This window comes from Marmota monax, unplaced genomic scaffold, assembly GCF_021218885.2.
Source record: "Marmota monax isolate L192 unplaced genomic scaffold, Marmota_monax_Labrador192_F-V1.1 WCK01_AAM20220418_F8-fsc00030, whole genome shotgun sequence".
Classification (NCBI taxonomy): Eukaryota; Metazoa; Chordata; class Mammalia; order Rodentia; family Sciuridae; genus Marmota; species Marmota monax.
In genome coordinates this window covers 10,346,514-10,374,346 of record NW_026691988.1, presented here as the reverse complement: position 1 = coordinate 10,374,346, position 27,833 = coordinate 10,346,514, and the positions used below count along the sequence as shown (strand labels likewise).

Below are 27,833 nucleotides of genomic sequence, written 5' to 3'. Positions count from 1 at the left end.
ACTAAAAAATATATATAATTACCTATAGGCTGTATGTATAAGGTGTATATGAAACAGATCTTGTCTTTAAATATCCCTAAAACATCTCATTATATACATGTAAATATTTCAGAATCCAAAAAATTGGAAACAAATTATTTCTGGCCCCAAGCATTTCAAATAAGGTATACTCAATCTATAGTTCTGTTTTTGTATAATATGAAATTGTAACATATATAACATTTTGTGACTTATTTTGAATAATTCTGTATCATTAAGTATTAAGTTTCTAGATAATGATTTGCTATATACATATGCATGATTTATTTGATTGATACTTAATTTTTTACAGTTAGTAACATTAGGATGAACGTTACCTATTAGCAGTCTTTGAATATTTTTGATTTGAAACAGTCTCTCACTTATATTTGTGTGGGTTAGAGCAAAAAGTAAAGAAATGATTATTATTAAATAGGACATATCCCATTTATCAGCAGATGGTTACAGTAGTTCAGACTCTTTTACTTCTGACCCAGAACAGATCGGGAGCAATGTAACTCGTCAAAGGTCAGTATTTCTGCCAATTAAAAGTGTTAAAATATCTTAACGCATTTTTTTATTTTGATGCAGTTTAATACTTAAAATCATTTGGAACCACATACACATTATTTTGTTCTCTGAAAGTTGTTAGGTTACTTTTTGGTAATATGTAATTTTCATTCTTTCAAACTTAATTAGAAAAATCAATGAAATTCTGTTTTGTTTTTTTCCTCATGTATTTTGTGGAAGTTCTAAAGGCTGATAACTTCTTCATAATAGAAGCTTAATATAGTCCTTTTTGTAGAGAAACAGTGAGAACAGTGAGAGTCTAAAGTAATAAATGAATAGGTTAGGCAAGTACCAAAAGAATTCTGTGTTTTAAAACAGCATCCAACACAGCCCAGCAGTGCAGGCCCCTGACCCTAAACTTCTGTGTTACATTAAAGCTTAGGCACAAACAATTCGTGTGGGAGAGGGTGGGAGGATGGCAAGAGATTTGTCTGTGAGGACTTTGCCATTCCCTAAAAGCTGTTCAGAACAGAAGCATATTTCTCTCCCCATAAATTAAGGCTGCTTGCTTCCTTTCCAATTTTTCATGTAGTTCTTCCTGTGTTTCTTAAGAGTTCTCAGTCATCTTGGTTTTATTCTTTTTATCCCTATATATGAAGACCAGATTGCCAGTATCCATGGAGACCCTTTTCAGAAGAAGACTGAAAGTAGCAAAGACTTCAGTAGCAAAGAAGTGAATCTCTAGGGCGAGTTGAGCTCTTAAGTAAGATGGTCTTTGATGAAACAGAATGGGCACCTCAGATAGTTTACCCAGGTTTGACCTCAGCTTACCAGACTCCAGTTTTTAATAAGTTTGGAAGATAAACCAAGTTTGATAGTAGAGTTTCTCATTTTAATTTTTTTTTTATTATTACCTTTAGTTGAATGGGAAAAGCAGCCTGTGGTTTGCAAGTTTAGCTTGAAATCATGTTGACAACTAACTTCTCCAAATTTTTAAAATACTGTTTATTGTTTTACTTTACAACATTTAAAAAAAACCCACTTGTTTAGGACACATAATAGTGCTATCTTTACTGATGGTTATATTTAAATAGGTACTGCTTGAGAAAATGTCATGCTAGTAGGGTCATTTGCTGCTTAGCCAAGTTTGAATGCTTAAAAAATTTTCCAATATGAATAGCATGACCAATTGTTATGGGGTGAATTTTGCAGGTCTCATTCAGGAACTTCTCCTGATAACACTGCACCACCACCTCCCCCTCCAAGGCCACAGCCTTCTCATTCTAGATCATCATCCTTAGATATGAATCGGACCTTTACAGTCACCACAGGTAGGGGCCAAAGAAGCACAATATATATTATCATTTAATTTTAAAGTTAATCCAAGACATACAACATTTTATTTCCATTCTTGTTAATATGTCTTGTTTATTGTATTTTTATGAAGAAAAAATCTGGATGTAAAGATAACATCAAATAAAGGGGATGTTTTTTCTTAGTAACTCTTTTTGTGTGTTTGAATGGAAATAATACATACAGAAACCTGAGGTATAACTCAGGAAATTTGAAAAGAAGATGTAGTGATATCAGGGGTGGGAGAGTAATAGGCCTTCACTTGGCTAATGAAAGGGCAAGAACAGTCATAATTTGGTAAAATTTCAACTGACAGTATTGCTATTACATTAATTGAAATAGAAATGATGGGCAAAGGGTAATGAGGTCATGTTTTAGTCATTATGAGTTTGAAATGGTAAGGAAAAATCTAAATAATCAACAGGTCACTGGATCTTCAGGCAAAGAAAGATCAATGTAATGTTTAGAATTATTTGCATAGAAATGGTAGAGTGAAGTATTAAAAAGAAAAATTGGAAGTCTTTGTATCTGATAGCTAACAAGCAATCAGAAATATAGCAGGAAAAGATGAGAATATATTCTAGTATGGAAACAGGAGCTTATCAGGAGTCTCTCATGTAATGCAGTTCCTAAGAGAAATAAGGTCTGAGGAAAAGTCAAGAGATTTGACCAATGGGTGACATACAGACTGTTGTACAAGATAGTATTCACTGTCCTATAATTATCAAGCATTCTTAGAAATGTTTATCATGTGGTCACATTGATTCAGCCTGTTTTTTCTATTAGCAAAGTGACTATATATTTGCTAAAAAGAAGACTTGCATATTCACACAGGACAACAACAGGCTGGAGTTGTTGCCCAACCTCCTGCAGTGCCTCCAAGACCACAGCCCTCACAGGTAATTCTCCAAGGTACTCATTACTAAATGTTGGCTATTACTTCCTCCTGATGAGTTTGTCGGTTGGATATTCAATTCTGTTATACATTTATTTGGAAGGTCAGTAATCACCTAATAATTATCCTTAATGAGTATTTCATTCAGTGAAGATGAGGATTTTGGAAGAAAAGGATTTCAATAATAATCTGGGTTATTTCTTGAAAGATCCTTTAAAGTGAAGTCAGTGAATTTGCTGAGAAAGAAATCAGGAACACTGTTCCATTCATAATAGCCAAAAAAAAAAAATAAAATAAATAAATCTGACAAGGTGAAAGACCTCTCTACAATGAAAACTACAGAACATTAAAGAAAGAAATTGAAGAAGACATAAGAACATGGAGAGATGTCCCATACTCATGGATAGGCTGAATTAATATTGTCAAAATGGCCATACTACCAAAAGCAATATACAGATTCAATGCAATCCCCATCAAAATACCAATGGCATTCTTCACAGTTCTAGAAAACACAGTCCCAAAATTAATTTGGAAGAATAGACTCCCAGAATAGCCAAAGCAATTCTAAGTCAAAAAAGCAATGCTGGAGGCATAATATCAGACTTTAAATTATACTACAGAGCTATTGTGACAAAAAGTGCATGGTACTGGCATAAAAACAGGTACATAAACCAGTGGCACAGAATAGAAGATATAGAGACGAAAACCACACATCTACAGTCATCTGATCTTGATAAAGATGCCAAAAACATACATTGGACCCTTTGCAATGAATGGTGCTGGGAAAACTGGTAATCCATGTGTAGAAGAATGAGACTAGACCACCCTTTTCTCTCACCCTGCACAAAAGTCAACTCAAAATGGATCAAAGACTTAGGAATTTGACTAGAAACTATGTAACTCCTAGAAATAAACTTGGGGTCAATAGTCCAGCACACAGGCACAGGCAATGACTGTCTCAGTAGGACTCTGTTTTCCAAAAGGCACAAACTATTTTCTAAATCTCTGGAAATAATACCAAGAGTTAATAAATGGGATGGCATCAAATTAAAAATCTTCACAGCAAAGGAAACAACTAGGAATGTGAACAAACTGGGAGAAAGTTTTTGCTAGCTACTCTTTTTAACAGAGGATTAATATCTAGAAATTATGAAGAACTCAAATGCCAAAAAATCAAATAACCCTATTAATAAATGGACAAATGAACCAAATGACATTTTCAAAAGAAATATAAATAATCAACAAATATATGAAAAAATGTTGAATATCATTAGCAATTATAGAAATGCAAATCAAAACTACACTGAGATTTTGTAAGTGTTGGAGAGGATGTGAGAAAAAGGAACAATTTTATATCTTTGTGGGACTGTAAATTAGAACAACCATTATGGAAATCACTCTGGAGGTTCCTCAGAAGACTAGGCATGAGAGTATGGGATATAGCTCAGTTGGTAAAATGCTTGCCTCGCGTGCACAAAACCCCTGGGTTCAATCCCCAGCACCAAAGGAAAAAAAAAGACTAGGCATGGATCCGCCGTATGACCAGCTATACTACTCCTCAGTACTTATCTTGAAGAAGTCATATAAATGCCAGATAGTACACTGTGTCTACATGTAGGTAATTTTCTGCCCACAGAATACAGACTAATTAATTTGCTTATATAAGGCTTAAGTTTATGGTGTGATTCTCCAGCCACTTGAGCTAATGAACTGTACATAAAAATAATGTCAGTTTAGGTGCAAAAAAAGTACAATCAGCCCTTTGTATCCATCTGTACTGCATCTATGGATTCAATTAATCATAAGTTGAAAATATTTGAAAAAAATGTGTCTGTACTTAAAAAAAAATTAAAGTTGTATACACATGTTTATAGCAGCACAATTCACAATAGCCTGGTTTTTCATCAATGGATAAAGAAAAATGTGGTATATAGACATCATGGAGTTTTAGTCATCAGCCATAAAGAAAAAATGAAATTATGTCATTTGTAGGAAAGTGGATGGAACTGGAGACCATATGTCAAGTAAAGTAAGCCAAACTCAGAAGGCCAAGGATTGTATGTTTTCTCTCATATGTGGAAGCTAGAGAGGAAAAGGAAAAGAAAGGTGGTGGTGATGGGGGTGTCTCATGAAAATCCAAGGGAGATAAGTAGAGTAAAGGGACCATGTGTAGAAGGAAGGGAGTGGGGAGAAGTGCTAGGGAGTGATATTGGCCAAATTATATTGTTAGATTGTGTGTATATACGAACATATAATAAGAAATCGCATCATTATGTATAGCTGTAATGTACCAATAAAAATGTGGAAAGAGAAAAAATAAAAATGCATATACAGAATATTACTCATTGTACATTTTTTATAATGGAAAAATTAATAATCCTATGAATAAAGCAATTTAATAAACTTAAAAGTGAAGCAAGTAATATATCTTGATAAAGGAGGGCTTAGGAGAAAGAATAACAGATTTTAGGAGATGGGAGCTGTCTGTCCATTTATATTCTGCAGTCTGGCATTTACAAGAGTAATCCCACTGCATCTTTCTGGATGTGTTCTTACATCAGTGAAAGAAGTGTTAAAGACCTCTGCATTCCTTTCAGGGAGAATTGAAATGCTGCAGTAGATATATTTATAAAATGCTTTGGAACAGACTTAGTGGCTAGTAAAATCAAGATTAACATTGAGAAGGTAAAGTAAAATGAAGGAAGAAAGATTTGAAGAGGGACTTGAAAGATACAGTAGTATTTACTGGGGAGAGGACATGTGCAGTAGCCTGGCTTTCTTTGGGGGGAAAACCAGTTAGTTCACTATAACTGGAGTGGACATGTGGGATAATGAAAAAATGAAACTAGAGAAGAAGGGAGGAGGCAGAGTATCTTCTAAGTGATGGAAAAATTTTAAAGGGTAAATAGAAAAGAAACATCTGATATATTCCTGTAGCATGTTTTAATTCCTTGCTTGCTTATTATCTCTTATCCTGTACTGGACTGTCACCTTTATTAGTTATGAGCCTTATTTGTTTTCTTCCCTATTATATTCATAGTGCCTGGCACAAAGTAGATACTCAATAAATATATTTTTATACTGAATATTTTAGTATCATTGGTGTGGTGTAGGACAGATTGAAAAGAAGTGGGAAGTGCACTTGATCTTGGGAAACTAATTCTTTTGCACTTCAAAAATAATGACCTTTTAAAAATAATAATAATAATAATGACCTTTTAAAGAAACATAAGGAAGCATTTTTAAAAGTAACTTTTTAAAAGCATAAACTATTGCACAATATCCCAATTAAGGAAAAAAAATACGGGGCTGGAGTTGTGACTCAGTGGTAGAGCACTTGCCTAGCATGTGTGAGGCATTGGGTTCAATTCCCAGCACCACCATAAAAAATAAAGATATTGTGTCCATCTACAACTAAAAAATACTTTCTAAAAAACTGCAAGAAGAGGAGTTGGGTAGGGCCAAACCCTCTCCTCTCCTTTAATGTACTTTTAAGTTTTTTAAATAAAAACTTTGTGGTACTGGTATCCATGTGTTCTGACTGACACCTAATTTTTGTCCCAGTATTGAAAAAAAAAAAAATAGTGGGGGAAGGGACAATAGGATCCTATAAATTGTACATTTGAAAAATGTATATAAAATTATAAAATTCAAATGTACAATTTATAAAATTCTTCAGATGAATAAAAAACATTCTAATAAAAAAACTTTGAAAAAGTATTTTTATTGGAGCTTTATAATCTTAATGCTTTTGAGTGTCTGCTTTTCACTTATGAAGACTTATTTATAACTAAATGTCATAGTAATATACACCATGAATTTACAGATAATATACTATTTATTATAACACAGTTTAAAATATATTACAATACAGCTAATATGTTGTATTGTAATATATTTTACAACATATTTTCAAAGAAAAAGTAGACTGTTCTATGGTATTGATATTACACACACCCCCCCCCCCCCAAAAAAAAAAATGTATGTTTCTCTGTTCTAAACCATTGTCCAGGCTCCTGGTCCCACTGTACATCGTCCAGTGGATGCCGATGGCCTAATGACTCACACTAGTACCTCACCTCAGCAGATACCAGAGCAACCAAATTTTGCAGATTTCAGCCAATTTGAAGTATTTGCTGCATCAAATGTAAATGAAGAACAAGATGATGAAGCTGAGAAACATTCAGAAGTCTTGCCGGTCAGTTTTCAAAGGCTTAGCTAATTCATGGATTCTCTTCCCGTGTCATTCTCTTAAAGCCTCTCTGTGAACAAGAACTCCTGATAAGGCAAATAGTAGATGGCACACCATTGAGTAAAATATGTGCTGCTGCCTCTTTGGGAGGATTCATATTCACTGGGTCAGTGTTTCTCAACTTTTTTCTTGCCCTCTTAATACCTGCTTGTTGCAGTATAATGCTAAGAATCTGAAACTGGTATGGTATGAAAAGACACAAACACAACTAGCTGGTCCTGGATGAAACATTTGTCTGGAGGTTCAATACTGAGCATCTGATTGTAAGATTTAGTGAAGATTTCCAAGAGAGAAGAAGCCATGGTTACCATAACATATACCCAGTTTGTGTAAGTCACCTTAGTTAGGCAAACTTACAAACCATATAATGCCAAAATGTGATCTTAGCAGATTGCATTCTAGGAGACTATTGTAGTTCTAGTGGCAAGGAGCATTACTAGGAATGTCTTAAACCACTAGGAATAAATATGAAGTGGAAGGGACTAGAAAAATTCTGAAATCTCTATCCTAATTGTTGTTTTAACCCATGTTGAGCCTTTCTGTCAGATTAAAAAGCCATGTTTATTTGACTAGCATGGCTTAGATAAAGGTTTCCTATAGATTTTATCTGTGGAAAATTTCCTACTGGTCACTAATTCCAACATATAACTTTGTGCCTGGCCATTAGGTGAAAGGGCTGCACCGAGGAAGACAGGAGCAGGTCTGAGGGCAAGTGCAGATGTGTCAGAGTACTGGTACTCACATCCCTGGGTGGGTGAATTCCCTCCCCAACTAAAGAACTTTCCAGCCACAACCTAGATATTCAGTACAATGGCTGCATCCTTATTCACCCTTCCCTCCTTCACGGATGTTGACCTCCCCCCTTTGCTTCCTTTTAGCACTAGAGAAAGGACATTTAATGTGGTATTTCCAAGTTCCTTCTCATCTCTGAGCTCTCAGTTTTCTTGTCAAAATATTTTCTTGAAGTTTTACTCTGATTTGTTACATATTCTATATTTGTGCATAATTATATATTATATATCGTTAAAATGGTAATGTGTTCATCTCTAGGTTGAAAAAGCTTCTGATCCTGCAAGTTCTCTTCGAGTTGCCAAAACGGATAGTAAAATAGAAGAAAAGACAGCTACTAGTGTTCCTGCCAATGTGGTATGCAAAAAGTATTATAGAGAAAGAAATTTATATTGTTTATCAATAAACCCCATGTTGATTATACCATTAATATTTTATTATATTTGCTTTCTAATATCTTTCTCCATTCCTCTTGTAAATTCTTCTCCCTTGTGCATTTCAAATTGTAAATTCATTCATTCCACTCGAGGGAACAATTTTGGTAACTTTTTTTTTCCCTTTTATTATTCATATATGTCCAAGTTATTTAAAACAGGTTGTGTTGCTATAAAATGCTTAAATTCTGCTTTTTGGACACTTAATTTTTTACTATGTTAGTACTTCTGTGATATTTTTAAATAATTTTATTTTTTGTCAATTTATCACAACAAATTTTAAAAAGCACTTAAGAGATGACAGTTGACTCTCTCTTTTATTTATTTACTTAATCAGGTTATACTAAACATTGAAATACTCTAGTGTTAATTGATTCTATTGGAGGCAGATTCACAATCCCCAAAAAAGTGTCCACTCATTTTCAAGAGTTTTAATTACTGTGCATTTTAGAGGTATTTATTAATTATGTAGTCTTCCGCATGTTCATAATAAATTATTTTATTCTTAAAGATGATATATTTTAGTATTTTTGAATAGGATTTCCTATGTTGAAAATGAATATTTTTGGAGATTTTCTTTATTGAATTGGTATATGTTGAATATGTATCATATTTATGTTAAAACTGACTTTTACAGTCTTTTATCAGATTTGGACTCCAAGGAGCTTATTTTACTCTATTTAAAAAAAAATTGTTATTGTAGATATATTCATGATTGTGGGATCAACTAGAAGCATCCTTTCCTGTTGCACTTTAAGTTAGCTGCTGACAAATAGATGAATTATTTTAAAGTAGGACAGCCAACTTTTAATTGTTTTAAGAGCAAGTAGCTTAAAGAAAGCAAACAGAGTTGGCAAAGTGCTAGCTAACCATGAACGTCTTCAGGAAATATCCATTATTAATGGATTTCTTGTCTTCCAGAGCAAAGGCACAACACCTCTTGCTCCACCACCTAAACCTGTTCGAAGAAGATTAAAATCAGAAGATGAATTAAGGCCAGATGTTGATGAACACACACAAAAGACAGGTGTCTTGGCTGCTGTTCTTGCATCACAACCTTCTATTCCCAGGTAATCAGCATTATTCTTAAACATTTAATTACTAAGAACAAAAAGCACAATAATTAAAACACCAAACTGAAAGAAATTAATGGTCAGACTAATTCTCAGTTTTTAGTTTTTCATTCCTGAATAGGTAGACTATTCTTCCCACGTTTTCCCCCATTATTATTATTAAATTCAATTCCAATTCCATTTTAACACCCTATTGTAAACTCTGGGGTGGGAGTTTTTAAAAACAATAATGTAGAATGAAACTAATATTTTAATTGTGGTTGTTTAAGATCAGGGTTTGGCAGACTGAAACTCGGGCAAATTCAGACCATGGCCTAGTTTTGTATAGCCCATGAACTAAGAGTGGTTTTTACATCCTTGTAAAAAAAAGAATAGAAGGGAAAAGGGGAAAAAAATAGAGTATACAACAGAAACTGTATGCCCTTAAAGCCTAAAATAAGTCTGTTTACAGAAAAAGTTTGCCAGGGCCTGCCCTAGACTGTTTAACTTTAAACTTGGGATTCTTGCCGGGTGCAGTGGCTCATACCGTAATCCCAGCTACTTGGGAGGCCAAGGATCACAAGTTCAGGGTAGCCATTTAACAAGAACCTATTTTTAAAAACAAAAGTCGAAAGGGCTGGAGAGATATAGGGCTGGAGTTGTGGCTCAGTGGTAGAGCACTTTCCTAGTATGTGGAGGCACTGGGTTTGATTCTCAGTACCACACAAATAAATAGATAAATAAATAAAATGAAAGTTCATTGACGACTAAAAAAAATATTTAAGGGGGGGGTGAAAATGTGATTCAGTGGGAGAGCACACCTTGGATTCAATCACCAGTACGATGCAAAGGAAAAAGATGGAAAACAGAAAAAAAAATCTTGGGATTTTCAGTAATTAAAACAATAGCAAAAATAAACAAAAGCTTCTGAAGCTTATATGTTTTTAGTTGACCATTGAAACTGACTAAGTGAGGTTTTGAGCTGTGTTAATAAGGAAAAAGATGTTCCCTGTTCTTTCCATGCTCAAAAATAGATCAGGGAACAATGAGTTCAGGTAAAGAAATAAAGGTTTTGGTTTTTGTCCTCTTTACTTCCTCAGATCCATTGGGAAAGATAAGAAAGCTATTCAGGCATCAATTAGACGCAATAAGGAAACCAACACAGTTTTGGCCAGATTGAATAGTGAATTGCAACAACAATTAAAGGTAATATAGTTTGTGATACATTATTTGGGAATTTCCACAGGCCCAGAGTTGTGGAGGAAGTTAAAGAGAATCCAGCAGGTTTTATGCTTGCATGAAATCTCCCTCATATCAAGAGAACTGTATATCTAAAATGCTGTATTAGCCACTGAATTTTTTAGTAGTAAAAGAAATTTTTGAAACTCAATTCTGATATACATTGCCTTATCCTATATAGATACAAGAATTATAGTTCCTATAATGTTCCTTACTTTCATATAAAAACTTAAAGAAAAGAAACCCTGTAACCTCAGGCACACCATACATCACATACATAGCTCTTTGCATTCTAAGTAATTATTAGATGATTTGACTGCTTGTAGTTTATCTTTTTACCAAAAACAACTCAGATTATATTAAAGGAACTTAAAGATGACAAGGGGTGGAGAAAATTCAGATTATCTTACATGTAGAAATAGAAAAGACAGACCTTAAATAAAAATGGTATTTCCATGTAATGTGTTCCACTGTTATCCAATACTTGAGATGAATGAGGGGTTTTTCCCCATTATGCACTATGATTTATTTGAATGAATAAAATAATTATACTCAGAATCACTCACATTATTAAGCCCTCATGTCTTATAAACCAGTGGTTTATAAACTTTAATGTATATATAAATAATCTAGGGTTGTATTAAAATGCAAATTCTGATTTAGTAGGTCTGGGATGGAACCTGAGAATTCTACCTAAGGTTCCAGAGAAGAAGAAGAAAAAATTAGAATTTGTGGCTACTTGAAAAGACTCCTCAGAATCAACAGTAATTAAAAAATCTGGGTGCAAAATGAATTTTTCCTTTGGGGACCGGAACTCAAAATGGGATCCAGAAGTTGCTATAACTGAATGACATCACTAGGGAAAATAATCTGTGTTAACTAATTCATCTACAGTTTATTCAGGAGGCTGGCTTTATATAAAATTTTTATAGAAATACCCATTCTTTGCAAATGTTAACTTTCCTAATAATTGGCTTAAAAACATTTTATTACTTGATTTACATAATAAGAAAGATTTAAGTTACTAGGATCATATTTTCAATGTATGAAGAAACTACCTTTCTAAAGTGATGTATACTTTCAAAATATGAATAGTTGTCCATTAATCTCCTTGACAAAAGCAAATTGTTTTCAGAGTTGTTGTTAAATGTGTCTTTGTTTTTATATATTTTTGAATATAACTTGGACTTGATATCTTTTTCAGGATGTTCTTGAGGAGAGAATTTCCCTGGAAGTTCAACTGGAACAACTTCGACCATTCTCTCACCTATAAGCCAATTGCCGTTAACTGTGAACATACCCCATTTTTAAGCGGTTTTGGGTTCAAAGCCAATTTGGAGGCCCAAATATTCAGCTCACTGCTTAATTCAAAATTAAATTTTATGATTCTGTTTTGCCCTATATGTTCACCATTGTATTTAAGTATCTCTTTTTTTTTTTTTTTAATTTCAACAATAAAAGGGTCAGGATGACTTTTTCTGGAGGATACATTGTGTTTGTTGGCATATCCCACCTCTGCTCTTTTGTAGCATCAGGAAAATATAATATTGGTCCATCATATTTATATGGCAAAACCACATACAGATTTGATTAACAGTATGGGCTCAAGCATACACTCAGAAATCTTTGCAATAAGGAAATAAGGAAAACAAAAATAAACTTGATTTATCCTTTTAGGCTTAATATGTTATATAAAACATCTATATTCTGTAAAAAAAAAAAAAAAAGCTTTAAAATTAGTTTTCTATGTAATTTTGACTTCAAAGAACTATGTTGGATAAGATAGTTTTTACCAGAAGCTAATTTACTGAGTGGAGTCCTCCTATCTGCAATATTCTACTTTCTTAAATACCCAGATGATTCTTTAAGCATCGTTTACATATCAGTTTGGGGGTCAGGTACTAGTTTTCCTTGTCATATTTTGACCAGTTTCATCAGAGACTTAGAATCTTTCAGCAGCAATCATAGAAACTTATGAGCTGTCTATGAAGATGGGCCTTTTAAATTGTCCCTTCAAGATAAAGGAAAAACTGTGAAACCACTCCATAAATACTGCCCATTCAGAAACATCGCCATGTCAATTTTACATGATTGATGCTGTCAACTTTTTTAGAAGTTATTACTGAGATTATTTTAAATTAATGTGCTTCTAAATTTCCAAGGATATCAGTTATAGAAGAAATGGAAATTCCTTAAGATTTCTGTTTACCTTTCACTATCTTGTCACTTGTTCTTTTTGCCATATAGATAGGTTTTCCTATTACAAGTTTCTGAAGTATACCCTATTTGGGATAATATACTATCTTACAATTTGTTTTATATCATATATTGGGATCACATGTGTAAATTTGCATTCTTGCTAACAACAGATATTGTCTTTAAAGTTATTCTGTCTGTTGGATCATAGATGTTAAACTACAGGGCTATATCATGATAGAATCAGAAGTGTGATTTCACACTAAAAAGAACAGTACATACGTATTTTAACTTTTGTATATTTTTCATAAGAATTTAAATTTTTAAGAATTAGAAGGAATTAGTTTCACTGTTTAACCCAGGATAAAAATCCTAAACTGTACTAGTAAATTTTATTACTTTATCAAGCAAAAAGGAATTTGGCAACCTAAAGCTTCCAAGATTATATAACTTTCATTTATCATTAAGTAGATATAAATATTACTACTGCACACATCAGCTAAAGCTTCCAGGTGGCCCCAAGTTATAACCTTTATTAGCTAAACATGCTAATAAAGGCTTTAAAGGCCCAGGAAACTTCTATTTTGCTGTTTATTTGTTTTAAACAGAGCTGTCTTAATTTATTTGATTTTATTAAGCTAAGTCCCATTACAGGCAGTTTCACTAGGTTTCCATTTATTTTTGTTTCTTAAAAATGGCTTATTTTTCAGTGGCCTTCTAATTTGACAATATCAACAGTATTTTTAAACCTCCTTATTTGGATATTCTAAGTTTTGCAGCAAAAAAAAAAAACTAAATACAAAAAAATCTAGTGCTTTGTAATGGTACTTTTTGTTTGCTAGAGGATTACATTCATATTAAGGATGTAATTAACAAGTGTTTTAGAAAGTTGTCACTTATATTTCTTATGTATTTTTTAATCAGTAATTGTTCTATGAAAATTTTAAAGATTGCAAATCAACAAATTAAGCTTTCTAGAATGGTCATTTAAACTTTTCATTCTAGTGTTTTTTCTTTAGATGATTAAAAAAAACTTTGCACAAAATGCTTGCTCTCTTAGGACTCATTACATCAGTCAAATTATTTTAAATAATGTCCAGGAAAAATAACTACCAAAAGAAATGGTTCAAAATTTTAAACTGATTGTTCTTATGTTACACATGACTGTGTTATAAAAGCCTATTTTTTTTTTTTTCTGTGGGGGTAGTGGTACTGGGGATTGAATCCAGAACCTTGTGCATGAGAGGCAAGCACTCTACCAATAGAGCTATCCCCAGCCCCACAAAACTTTTAGATAATGAAGTTCAAAAGTTGGAAGGAATCTTATGGGTCATCCTAGTTCATCTTCTCATCATCCACAACAGATAATCATTCTGCTTCTTACTGGATACCCTAGAACAGAAGAACAACATTTTCTGTCTTTGCCAGGGAGAATTGATACCCCTGATGTTTTCTTCAAGTCCAGTCTCACTTGTCCATACTGCTTTTGATCGCATTTTGGAGTACTGACAACCATAGGAATTTGTCATCCTCTACTTCAGTAGCACAAATCCATTCACATTTTGGACCTTGAAGAATAAATGCATTCTTGACATCTGTGAAAGCGTTTGAGGTACACAAATTATTCTTTACAGTAACAAAAAGAGAAAATGTTTTAAATTTCAAGGACTGACCAAGTCATCTTTAAGAATTCTTTGAAACCTAAAATTAAGGGTTCAACGCAAACACAAGCCTAGTTTAGAACATAACTTCCTGCAATTAATGATTAAATATGTCATAATCTAAAATAATCTTTATAATTAGCAATTATTTGAAAGACTAAATGGTAGATGATGTGGTATTCTTTAATTCCTTAATCTCAGTCACTCCATGAAGAACTGGAATTGATAAAGATCTTTACTAATAGTTACTATAATTAGACATGCTGAGAGCTAGACCTAGACAACTATGTTATGAGGTGCCAGTGACAAAGCCAGGTACTGTACTTAATTCAGTGCCTGCCCACTGTTAGGTTATATAACAGTTTCACAGAGTATAGCTGGTTATCATGAAAGGAAATGAACTGAAGAAAAGAAACATGTTTCATACACTAACCATACACTATGATTATGGGTAGCTAACCCTTTTTACCTTCAGATACTTTCTAGGTAGAAATATTTATTCCCACACTTAGCATTCTTTTTTCCCTAAGGCTCAGATTTAGAATGGAGCAGAAGCTATTTTTTTTTCAAATATAGTATTTTTTTTTTGAATTTTTTTTTTTTAATAGTTATTTTTTAGTTTTCGGCGAACACAACATCTTTGTTTGTATGTGGTGCTGAGGATCGAACCCGGGCCGCATGCATGCCGGGCGAGCACGCTACCGCTTGAGCCACATCCCCAGCCCCGGAGCAGAAGCTATTGAGAAATAGTTTTTTTATTCAAGTTAATTTCTTCTCTAAGATCTTGATTCCTGCTTTAACATTAACTCCTTTCTTTACATGCATTGGAAAATATTGGAATGAGAGTGTTACATTTAAATTGGCCTAATAAGTATAGGAAAGAGATTGGTCCTTTTGAGAAGTAGAGTGCAGGATGATAACTGAAAGTAGGCATAACAGGTTAAGTAGGATTTCCTTTTTGTGATTTCCACTGGAATTAGTATAGATAAAATGTTCAAATTACTAAGCAGCCTATGCAAGTTTGTTAATTCCTTTATAGAAAAACTCCCAACTTCAATGTGAATTTTAGGAAGAAAAGGTACAATACAAGTTTGTAATAGCTATATAGTCCTAGTAGAATAAACAAGTAATAGAGGAAAATCTAAAGTGGTGTTTTAAGTCTCTAACATCTTCAGACTTTACTGCTTAGTGGTTAAGAACTCTAGCTCTGAACTCAAAACTCTCAAAAAGAATTCAGGATGATATGGGGTCTTGCCTCCCTTTGTGATTTTGAAAGCTCTGTTCCTGATATCTAGGGGACTTGTGTGATAATGCCAACATTCCTTTTTTTTTTTTTTTTTTTTTTTTTTTTTTTTGCTATTTCAGAGATAGATGAAAGTTTAACAAAATTCTAATGTTTAGGGAATTATTTGCAAGCTAGCAAGTTGTAACTCCAGTCCTTTTCCTGCTAAAAGGAAAACAGTCCTTTTCTATTTTAATAGTTGATGAACTTTATAAAAATATTTGCTCTTAAAGGAATAAATACATACACTTGGAATCTGGAATATCTTCTATCAGTAACCTGTGAAGGGCCACTGATGCAATGAACTGGTAGGTTGTTTTTGAAGTCCTTTCAAATGGAGTGTGTGATATGCCCCGGCTAGAAACAAGCAGTGCATCATTGAAGAGGAAGAAGCTGAGATCACGAATTTGTTCATAGAGCCTGTGTTAAAATGGAAATGGGAAGAGTTTTCATATATGCATATATGTGCTTTGTTAAACAGTTAAGCCTCTTTAATAAGTCCTAGTTAAGATTTTGACCCCACTCCAGACTTTTCAAGTGCACATCACGTTCACAGTAAGATTTTCCTCCTGATGTGATTATTTCCCACTGTCTCTCTCAGACCAATATTGGGAGCCTTCAAGTTACTGGATGGAGTCGTTCATAATCAGTGTGGGAAAAATGAACATTGAATTTTCGCTCCTTTATGAAGAATCATATTATGGTTCTTTGTTTTGTTTTGAAATTATAGCTCCTTTTATTTTCTTCATTTTACAAAGCATGTAGTTTTTAAATTTTTTATTCTAATTTGTTATATGACAGCAGAATGCATTACAATTCATATTACACATATAGAACACAATTTTTCATATCTTTGGTTGTATGTAAAGTATATTCACACCATTCGTGACTTCATGTACTTAAGAGTAATGATGTCCATCTCATTCCACCATCTTTTTTACCCCCATGCCCCCTCCCTTCCGCTCCCACCCCTTTGCCCTATCTAGAGTTCATCTAATCCTCCCATGCTCCCCCTCCCAAACCCTGCTATGAATCAGCCTCCTTATATCATTCGGCATTTGTTTTTTTGGGATTGGCTAACTTCACTTGGCATTATCTTATTATGATTCTCTTTTTAAACTTGTTTAGTGTTTTGTGCCAGGCATATTTGGGCAGTGTGAGAGAAATAAGTTTTTGTTTTATCTCTTAGGGAAACATGAGTGTGGCACAAGGTGTCTTTAAGTAGAGGGGAAAGAGACATTTAAATACTAGGTAGAAGTAAGTTTTTCATTTTGATTGATCAGCATGCAAGGTAAAAGATAGTTTTTTTATTTTTACTGGGGTTACTAACATGGTCAGCTGTAGGCATGTTTATCAAGAAGCAAAATTTGGTGTCCTTAGCCAGTTATAAATTTTTTTAATTGTTGGTGAACACAATACCTTTATTTTTATTTATGTATTTATTTTTATGTGGTGCTGAGGATTGAACCCAGTGTCTCACCCATGCTAGGCAAGAACTGTACCTCTGAGCCACAACACCATCCCCCAGTTATGCTCTTTGATTTCTGTTGTTGGAGCAGTTCATTGGTGGGTTTCACTGTGCTCTAGTGTGGGTTATACTGTGAGAGTACACTAACAGAGCATCATACTTGAGAGTAATGATGTCCAGTAATAGACTGGGGAGGATCTCAGGAACCCAAACCACTCCCCATGGCTCCCATGCCCCTCCCATTCAGGAATGGCTACATGAAGAAAGCTAAATGTTTGGGGGTTTTAAATATATTTTTTTAATTGTAAATGGACACAACATTTTTATGTGGTGTTGAGATTCAAACCCACTACCTCACACATGCAAGGCAAACACTCTACCACTGAGCCATGACCTAGCCCGAAACCTAAATGTTTTGATAGAGAATATAATTATTTTATGACTGTCAAGCAACCCTTGGGAATTTAATGAAGGGAATCAATTTGTGTATGCTTATTCAAGGGAAGTCTCATTCTTTATCTTCAATAATAATTTTTAAATTGTCCATTTAGAGCATACATTTTTATAGAAATTTTTAAGTGACACCAGTCTTGCAATTGGTTCTTATTTAATGTACAAATATGTACATTACTTTTTCTCCTTACTTTTTCCATTGTGCTTGGCTCACTCCTCCCTCTACTCATGTGACCCAACTTTCCAACCCAATGCATATCCTTCAATTTCTTTGTATTGCTCAGGTATTCACGCATGTATACACACATCTATTTACAGGGAAATTTCCATTATTTTACAAAAATGCCAATATTATTCCCCACTTTTTTTTTCTTTTCTGGTTTTCTCAGCAATGAAAATCATTTTGATCTAACTACTTGGTTTTAATTCATTCTTTTTAAATAGCTAAATAGTACTTAATGGTGTGAATGGACTTATTTATTTCCACTACAGATGGACATTTTACCTTGTTTAGAAGTTTTGGTCCTCTTCCCCCTTGCCACCAACTAATTCCTAGTTCCTTACACATAAACAAATTTCTTACATTTGCTGTTAATTTCTATCAGATAGGAATCCCAAGAGTATGGATTAGTCCCAAGATAGATTAGTCAAATGAGTTCTGTACTTTCATCAAAGAATTCCAGGTTCTCCATGACACCTGCATAAGATGGCATTTCTAGTAAGCTCCCTTGTGTTGCTGATTCTACTGACCTACAGGCCAGCCACACTTTGAGAAGTAAGGCACTTAAGTCATTTATTTATTTATTTATTTACCATACGATTTATTTTTATTTTTTTTTAGTCCTACATGAGAGCAGAATGTATTTTGACATATAATACATACATGGAACGTACATACATCAGTCATAATGTCTGTTCTATTCTGCTGCCCTTCCTATCCACCCTATTCCTCCCCTCCCCTCCCATCACTTCTCTCTATCCAATCTAATGTGACACACTTTTTTTTTCTTTTTCTCATCACAACATCATATATATATTCTATATAACAATGAGGTTCTCCTTCCATCTTCCGTGCAACACCCCTTCTCCCTCTTTTTCCCTCCCACCTCTCTTCCCTATTTAGTGGTAGTCTTCTTCTCATGCTCTTCCTCCCTATCCCATTTTGAGTAACCACCTTATATCAGAGAAGACATTCGGCATTTGTTTTTTAGGGATTGGCATAATCCCACTTAGCATATTCTGCTCTAATGCCATCCATTTCCCTGCAAATGCCATGATCTTGTTATTTTTTAGTGCTGAGTAATATTCCATTGTATATAAATGCCACATTTTTTAATCCATTCATCTATTGAAGGGCATCTGGGTTGGTTCCACATTCTAGCTATTGTGAATTGTGCTGCTATAAACATTGATGTGGCAGTGTCCTTGTAGTATGCTCTTTTTAGGTCTTTTGGGTATAGTCCGAGAAGGGGAATAGCTGGGTCAAATGGTGGTTCCATTCCCAGCTTCCCAAGGAATCTCCATACTGCTTTCCAAATTGGCTGCACCAATTTGCAGTCCCACCAGCAATGTATAAGTGTACCTTTTTCCCCTGCATCATCACCAGCACTTATTGTTGTTTGACTTCATAATGGCTGCCATTCTTATTGGAGTGAGATGGTATCTTAGTTTTAGTTTGCATTTCTATGATTGCTAGAGATGGTGAGCATTTTTTCATGTATTTGTTGATTGAGTGTATATCCTGAGAAGTTTCTGTTCAAGTCCTTGGCCCATTTGTTGATTGGGTTATTTGCTTTTTTGTTGTTTAACTTTTTGAGTTCTTTGTATACTCTAGAGATTAGAGCTCTATCTGATGTTTGAGGGGTAAAAATTTGTTCCCAGGATGTAGGCTCCCTATTCACCTCACATAAGAGCTGAGCAAAGGACTCATCCAGGAGTTAAAATTCCAGGGAGTACTATACTTTAGGTTTCAGCTATTTGTACAGTATTAAGGAAGTGTGAGGTTTGTGGGTGTGTGGATAGATAGAAACACAGTAGTATTCCAGCTCCTTGAGCCAGCTATTCCTTTCAAACTTTTCCTTTCTGTCTTTGGTTATCCCAGCCACTCAGGAGGCTGAGGCAAGAAGAATCAGTTTCAGGCCAGCCTAGGCAATCTAGCAAAACCCTGTCTCATAATAACAGATAAAAAAGCTAGGGATGAGGCTCAGTGGAAAAGCCCTTTTGCATGAGACCCTGTGTTCAATCCCAGTATCCCATACAAAGTTTTATACATATTTAAATACATATATGCATATATATATATAATTTTAATCTAGAAAAAGTTTTTCAAAAGCCATTTACTAAATTAAGCCCCTCAAGCTCTCCAACAATTTTCATCCATAGACAAAAAGCACCAAAAGGTTTTTAAAAAGTTTTAATAACTCTTTTAAATATGCAAAAGCAAATAATTTGACCTTTAATATCAACCTAATAAAGCAAGTAGAGTAGAAATTATGGATCCTATGTAATGTTTCAGAATGCTACCACTCAGAATCAACTCCAAGATTAGGGCATTTGCTTTTTCCCTGAATTTTGACAGGATTTCTTTGCTCGTCTATAAATAATGAATGACTCAGGAAAATGGAACACAGTTACTCTAGTGTAAATTCTTAACTCCATTCTAGAAGTGCTGTGTTATTTATGCACTAACTAGACCACATCAGAAGACATAAAGTACCTAACTCCTATAATACATAAAACTTTAAAAGAAATTTTCAGGATGAAAGCTTTAGAAGGAATGGACAACAGCTTCTACCGTGAGCTGATCTGAGCAGAACAGTTGACAGCTAGCATCTGTATCCACACTGACTTGGGGATCACAATAGCTCTTGGGTCCCTAGAGTAGGACTAAATTCAGAACCAAGAGTCTAGTGTCTCCAAAAAATCTGAGTGTTTCCCTTTCTCCAATGCATAGTTGCCCTGGTAAATAACCACACTTAAAAAGATTAGCAAGCTTAAAGTTACATATATGAAGATTGGTGTTTCTGGAAAAAAGTTATAAGAGTTCCAAAATACATAATACACTATAAAAGCTAAATATAATCTAAAACTACAGTTTATGTCCACAATGGAAAAAATATCTTCTGAAATTCCTAGCTCTTCATATGACTCTATGACTTCCATCTCTATTTCCAGAGGAATAGAGAATTGTTTAAAATGCAAACATTTACCCATTCTTTCAGTGTTAATTATTTGTTTAGTACTTGCTGCTACGTTGGTAAATTTATTATGAGGGAGGCTCAGTTCATCTTTCCACCTGCCTATGATCTGTGGAGACAGCCTGTGCATTGAGAGACTAGGTTGTGAATTCCTGACCAGCCTTTAATAGTTCTGTGACCTCAGGCAACTTACTGAAGTTGGATTCTCCAGGATCCTGTCCTACCTGCCTCACCAAGAGATTGTAATGAATTTATCAAGTAGAATAGTTAAATACATGGTAAACTATAAAGCCTTATATTCCTGTCACTGTCATACCTATAAGTATAATGTATTTGCTTTAGTAAAAATCTCTGATGGAAATCATGGGAATGGCAATTCTTTTATTTTATGTGATTTTCTAAAATGACAGAAAACAAGATTGCAGGCTAAATATTGTGCAATATTTTAGAATATAAGCCTGTTTGCAGTTATTTAGTTTCAAATGTTAATGTGAAGTTATATATGTTTATTGGCAAATAGTATAAATGTAATCAGAAAACATGCCTACTTGAATATAAATGTACCACACAGAGTGTAAAATAATTTAGTATTATCTTAATCTTCTTAAATGTACTGTCATCTCTTGTCCAAGACAAGTCTAAATTCTAGTAGACTTCCATTCCCAAATGACATGTAAAGGGCTTGGAAGTTGTCTTTCCTAACCTCATAACAAAAAATAAATGGAAAAAACCCTCAGAATTGACAACTCTTCTCAGATCTACCAGAGAACTGAGGTCACGGAGTTAACCACCACCCCAAAAGCTGGATAGACCAATACAATCTTAAACCAACTACTGGCTAGAGCCAGTATCAAACACTTAAAGGCTCATTGACTAACTATAGGAGATTGTGGAGAGAAGAGAAAGGGAGAAAACATCAGGGGTTCCCACACTGGTCTGAGTTTTACCCACAGGTTCTTATGATGAAGGACAGAGAAAAATCCCCTTATTCTTCCCCAGGGCAGATGAAAAGTAGCCATTTTGAAATATGTCCAGAGAGTTCTGTTCTCCTTAACCAAGTCCTGCCCCCAAGGAGAACTTTTAACAGAACTTAACTAACTTGGGTTTTACCAAAATATAACCATTGCAGGAAAAGGAGAGTATCTAACACCAGCCCTCTCTATCCTTCACACCTCATCTTAGAGTTGGAAAAAATGCTGAGAAGCACTTACGAAGGTCACATCTCAGGCAATAGGCTCATTAAAAGACTGAACACTGGTCAAAGAAGTACAGAATGCTTCCCCTTCCCTCACTTTACTTCCATATCAATAGTACCCTCATATAATACAGCTGACAGAACCACAAGGGTCAGACCCTATTTAGATCTTCCAGGAAATCCAAAAACAATAGGGGAGACCAAAACAAGGACACTAGGGAAAATTGCAAACTCTGACCTCAACCCAGTAAACACAGCCTACCTCCTAGCCAAATAAACTAAAACCTCACACTAAAAAGGCCTATTTAGCCCAGTTCCTTTTGCTGATACTTTGTGTCTGTCCTTCAACAAAACATTATAAGGCATCCTAAGAGGCCAAAAACAGATTGAAAAAAGGCCAAGTATCAGAACCAGACTCAGAGAAGGTAGAGATATTGAAATTTTTTAACTATGATTAATATATTAAGGGATCTAATAGGAAAAGTAGACCACATGGAAGAAGAGAGGTGTCATGTAAACAGAAATTTTTAAAAGAAAGTTAAAAAGAAATATTAAAAATAAAATCATAAATGAAGAATGCCTTTCTTTAGTGGGCTCATCAGTAGACTGGACACAGCTGAGTTAAGAATTAGTAATTTTGAAGATATGTCAATAGAAACTTTCCAACGGAAAAAGAAAAAAGACCAGATTGGAAAAGAAAGGAACAGAATATTTAAGTAATGAGTACATTTCAAAGCACATGTGTGTAATGGGAATAGTAAATGGAGATGAGAAAGAAACAAGAAATATTTGGAGTAATAATGGCTGAAGTTTCCAAAATTATTGACAGCAAAACACAAGCCCAGGAAGCTCAGAGAATACTAAGCAGAATAAATACCAAAAAATCTATATCTACACATAATACACTCTTAACTTCAGAAAACAAAGAGAAAACCTTGAAAGAATCCAAAGAACAACAAAACACCTATTTATAGAGGAACAAGGATAATGATTACTTTATACTTCTCTTTGGAATTATTCCATCATGAAGTGAATGGAGTGAAATAAGTATAAAAAAAATCTCCAACCTAGAATTACATAGCCTGCAAAATTTTCCTTCAAACATGAAGTAGAAGTAAGAATTTCTCAAACCAAAATTGAGGCAATTAATTGCCAGTAGACCTGCTTTGCAAGAAATGTTAAAGGAGGTTCTGCAGATAGAAGGAAAACAATACAGAAACTTGGAAAGGAAGTGCTCAAGAAGGAACACATGAAGGTCAAATAATAACCCAAACTGGAACAATTCCTGGCATGTGTCCTACCACAGCAGTTTAGAATTGCTGCTTTAGGCTCTAGTTTCTATCATTGTAGCTCTTTGCTAGTGTCACTAGCCAAAAACAGCACAAAAGAAACAAAAATACTGTGACAATGAGACACTACTGTATAATTTGATTTTCACTAATGATCTGCTCAAGGTGGAAATAGAGGTAAATATTTCTTCCATCTACACCAGGGCTCTATGCTTTTGGAAAATGGTTGCTGAAATATTCATTGAAAGAAATCATTTTTTTACTTTTATTGCAATGGGATCATTTGGTCACTTGGGTCTTCTTTCAATAGAAAAGTGACCATCCTTGAGAAGTTCTGCTTAATTATGTGCTAGGTCATTATCTTTGCTATTAATACTGGAAAATAGTTTTTTTAAATATATTTTTAATTGTCAATGGACCTTTAATTTATTTATTTATATGTGGTGCTGAGAATCCAACCCAGTGCCTCACACATGCTAGGCAAGCACTCCACCACTGAGCTCAGTTTGATAGTTTTCTAAAGCAGAGATAAACAAACTATAGCCCATTACCTGTTTTTGTAAATAAAGATTTATTGGAACAAAGCCATACATATCCATTTATATATTGTTTATGAATAGCATACATTTTTTGTATTATATCATTTATGTTAGGGTTTTTTGCTACAATGACAAAGGTAGGTCATTGCCACAGAGATCATTTGGCCAGCAAATCCTAAATATTTACTCTCTGAACCTTTACAGGAAAGAACTTGTCCATCTTGTTCTAAAGGAGGAATGGAACACTAATTTATGGACATTGGCATTCTTGCACTACTCTGAGCACTTGTGCAAACTACATGTGGTGAAGTTGTTGTTGTTGTTGTTGTTGTTGTTATATTATTATTATTTTAGTACTAGGGATTGAACCCCTGGGCACTCAACCGCTGGGCCACATCCCTAGCCCTTTTTTGTATTTTATTTAGAGATAGGATCTCACTGAATTGTCTAAAGTCTCGCTAAGTTGCTAAGGCTGGCTTTGAACTCAACATCCTCCTTCCTCAAGCCACTGGGATCACAGGTGTGTGCCACTGCGCTGCTAGGTAAAGTCATTTTTAATACCATCCTCAACAACTATTTGAGGATAATAAGATGTTCCCCTCTTTTGTATAGTTGAACAGATGATTGGTATGCAATCCATAATACTTGAATCTTCTCTCAGTAGAAAAGTAACCAACCTCTAGAAGTTCTGCTTCTATGGAGTTTGTGGTCTTGGTAGAGACGATTTATTTTCTCCCATCTGCCCAAGAACTGCATAGAACTTATGTAAGGTAATAGAGTATACCTCTTGCACTACATCAGAGGGATTGTATGTAGCTTCTTTGTTCAATGCAAAGATTTATCATACACCTATAGTATGTCAGGCACAGTTACTGAAGGCCACAGATGTGAAATGAATAACAGCCACCAGCACTTAAGGTCTTCGCAGCCTTAGGGGAATTAACTGCTGCTTACCTTAAAGAGAAACTTATCTCCTCATCACAGCAATGGAGTTGGACTACATCTTGGACCCTAATCAGGTATCTGTTTATTTCAAATAGAGTCTATAAAGTCAAAAAATTAGAAGCATGTATAAACATTTTAAAACAAATACCATCACTGCAGAACCATTTTATATCCCAGAACATGCAAGTGTTGACTAGAACTTGGTTCAGTTTTGAAAAAGTGAATATTTTCATTGTTTATAAAACAGGCTTTCTTTAGAAAGACCACAATTGACAATAAAAACTTATTTGGGAATGTTGTCAAAGTTTTCAAACTACCAAAATTGGGCTGGGATTGTGGCTCAGCGGTAGAGCGCTCGCCTAGCATAGGCGGGACCTGGGTTTGATCCTCAGCATCACATAAAAATAAAGGCATTGTGTTGTGTCCATCTACACCTAAAAAAAAAGTACCAAAATTATTTTTTGTAAACAATTTTATAGTATCAAAAACAAAGTGAAGGAGGGAGATTAAAAGAAAATTAGTAAGAAAAAGAAGCATGGGGCTAGGGTTGTGACTCAGTGGTAGATCACTTGCCTCACATGCTTGAGGACTGGGTTCGATCCTCACCACCACATACAAATAAATAAAATAAAGATATTGTGTCCGTCTTTAAAATATCTTTTAAAAAAAAGAAAAGAAAAGGAGGCAAATGAAATGCTACAAATTAAGATGTCAAGCCTTTGTATTGATCTCTTGATCATGAGAATAATATCTTGGTATGTACAGTGAGTCAGAGATGAAGTTCTAGAGACTCTCTGACTTGCAAAAATTTGGGCTTTTGCTGTTCAACCAACTCTTTTCTTTCCATGCAGATTGAAATAATGACAAAAACTCCATCTAGCTCCCCCAGTTTGACCAAATAAAAATCATATCTCCAATCCACTGATACTTCAACAATTCACATAGGGAGCTCCTACTGAATGCCAGACACCGGAAGACAAGTGAGTCAGTTCACACATGGTAGCTCTCCCAGCTATGTAAATAGAAGGTCTCGGTAACATATGTCAGGGATGGTCCAGGGCTGTGAAAGAAGGAAACAGCTCACAGCTGGAAATGTTAGGGAAACTGCATGGAGAAGAGAATGATTGATCTGGTTTTTAAAGGATGAATAGCATTTATCCAGTAGACTAGGAAAGGAAGGCAATTTCAAAGAAGAATTTGTACAAAGAACAAATGCAAGACAAATGAAGAAAGGCTACACTACCAGAGAATGGCAAGTACATTTGTGGTGTGATCCTTAGTAGGTAAGAGAAGATAGGAAGACAAGTTGATAGTCAAGAGGTAACAGCTAACCACAAATAAGGACCCAAGACTGCAGAAAAGTGGTGGGATAGGGCCAAGGTCACGTGTGCCTCTTCTCATGGAGCATGGCTGCAGATAAGGAAGATGTGAAATGTGAGAGGTTGCAGTGAGCCCCAGCAGCAGCAGACGTTCCATACATTAGCTGCAGTGGGATCTTTATGTCTTCTGCCAAAGATGAGATTATACTCACGAGCAAAGAATACAGAAAGTACATCAGAATACTTACAGGGCACCCCCAGATGATTCTCTGTATGTCTGACAGCTGCTCCTTCATTCTGATGTTTTCTTTCATCTAGAAAACAGACTGATTTTAGACCAACTAAAATTGTGACATTTTTAATCCTAAAAGAAAAGGATTAAAATATTTTTGTGGCACTTGGTGCATGGTTTGATACTTTACTACAATAAAAACTTAAATTTTCTGTACCTGCTGTTTTAAAACAGTGTTTTATTTTTTTAAACAAATTTTAATATGTAGTTGGATACAATACCTTTATTTTATTTATTTGTTTTTATGTGGTGCTGAGGATCAAACCCAGGGCCTCACATGCTAGGTGAGTGCTCTATCACTGAACCACAACCCCAGCCCCATAAAACAGTGTTTTAAAAGGCAAGTAACATTACTATTTATGAAAGCATCCTCAGGGCTTTGATATGGTAACAGGAGTAACAGGTTATATTCAGCCTAGATTCCTATGTAGTAGGCACAATCGATGATGATGTCTACAACATAAGAGTACTGTACTCCAAGATGCCAATGTCTTTCAGATTGATTTCTGTACTTACTGAAGCAGGAAAACTAATTAATACCTTAAAAAGTAATTTCAGAATCAAAGGATTATACACATCATTCTTTCTTTTTGTTATCAAGAAAATAAAATTTTCAAACTTTCATTTTAGTAAAGGTTTTATTGTTATTGTACAGCTCTCTGAAAACATTCTATTCCATGTTGCTTGGGTTAGGATTGATCTCCTTAGTGTTCAAAACCATTGAATACAACTATCTATTTAATATTTAAAAGAACCAAAGACTACAAGAACACCACAGAAGAGAAGATATCTCAGGATCTTTGAGAGTGCCACAAAAGCATTGTGACATTTGTGAAAGACAGATGCTTATCAGCAACGAACCTGATCTATATAACCTTTGTATTTTTTGATTTGGCCAATTGCAGTGGTCAGGTCCCCACGGTCAACGTGTTCGGCAGCAGTATGAAGCCTCAGAGCATAGAGAAGATTCACATATTCGTCAAATCTCCGAGATGGGAACAAAAGCAGCTCCGGCAGGCTGTATGAGGCACAGAGAAGGGAGCCTGGTCTCTGCTTGAAAATTGAGGAGTACCCTCTCCTTGGGACCCAACTGTGCTCTCCCTTGGAACTCACCTCAGCATTTTAGTAACAGTGGTCTTATCATGCCTCTTCAGGAAAGCTCGGAATGCTGGTGTCATTTCTCTGCACTAGAAGGGAACAACTGTCAAAACCTTGCTGTATGAGACAGCTGCAAAGCCTTCTGTTCCACCTGGTGAGTGACGACCTATGGAACACTCCAAGCAGGACAACATCTCAAGATCTGGCACCCCCAGTGTCTCCTAATATATTAAGCAGAGTGTCTTAATTATATCATAGACCTAGCCCTAGCCATTGAACTTAATAAGACAAATAATAATAGACTTTTCAATGGGCCTGGATTAGAACTAGAATAAATCGACATTGTCAAGTTAACTT

The 27,833-nt window shown here is 34.8% G+C and overlaps 2 protein-coding genes across 9 annotated transcripts in view; one reads left to right on the top strand and one right to left on the bottom strand.

The window, feature by feature from the left end:
• Reps1 (RALBP1 associated Eps domain containing 1) overlaps positions 1-11,943 on the top strand; it is a 76,599-nt gene extending 64,656 nt beyond the window's left edge. For 3 of the 5 annotated variants that reach the window (XM_046450409.2, XM_046450420.2, XM_046450392.2), the window contains 8 exons: positions 474-546; positions 1,741-1,859; positions 2,716-2,780; positions 6,789-6,974; positions 8,079-8,174; positions 9,173-9,321; positions 10,404-10,509; positions 11,747-11,943. In XM_046450409.2, the coding sequence (XP_046306365.1) occupies positions 474-546; positions 1,741-1,859; positions 2,716-2,780; positions 6,789-6,974; positions 8,079-8,174; positions 9,173-9,321; positions 10,404-10,509; positions 11,747-11,815 (863 nt within the window). In that variant the 3' untranslated portion in view covers positions 11,816-11,943. The remainder of the gene's footprint in view (positions 1-473; positions 547-1,740; positions 1,860-2,715; positions 2,781-6,788; positions 6,975-8,078; positions 8,175-9,172; positions 9,322-10,403; positions 10,510-11,746) is intronic. The other 2 variants (XM_046450401.2, XM_046450430.2) reach the window with 1 other exon arrangement.
• A 60-nt stretch (positions 11,944-12,003) lies between these two features.
• Ect2l (epithelial cell transforming 2 like) overlaps positions 12,004-27,833 on the bottom strand; it is a 94,761-nt gene continuing 78,931 nt past the window's right edge. For 3 of the 4 annotated variants that reach the window (XM_046450357.2, XM_046450370.2, XM_046450365.2), the window contains 6 exons: positions 27,492-27,565; positions 27,240-27,396; positions 26,335-26,400; positions 24,777-24,865; positions 15,929-16,101; positions 12,004-14,333 (listed from right to left, as the gene is read on the bottom strand). In XM_046450357.2, coding sequence (XP_046306313.1) covers positions 14,206-14,333; positions 15,929-16,101; positions 24,777-24,865; positions 26,335-26,400; positions 27,240-27,396; positions 27,492-27,565 — 687 coding nt within the window. In that variant the 3' untranslated portion in view covers positions 12,004-14,205. Of the gene's footprint in view, positions 14,334-15,928; positions 16,102-24,776; positions 24,866-26,334; positions 26,401-27,239; positions 27,397-27,491; positions 27,566-27,833 lie in introns of those variants that run through there. The other variant, XM_046450380.2, reaches the window with a different exon arrangement.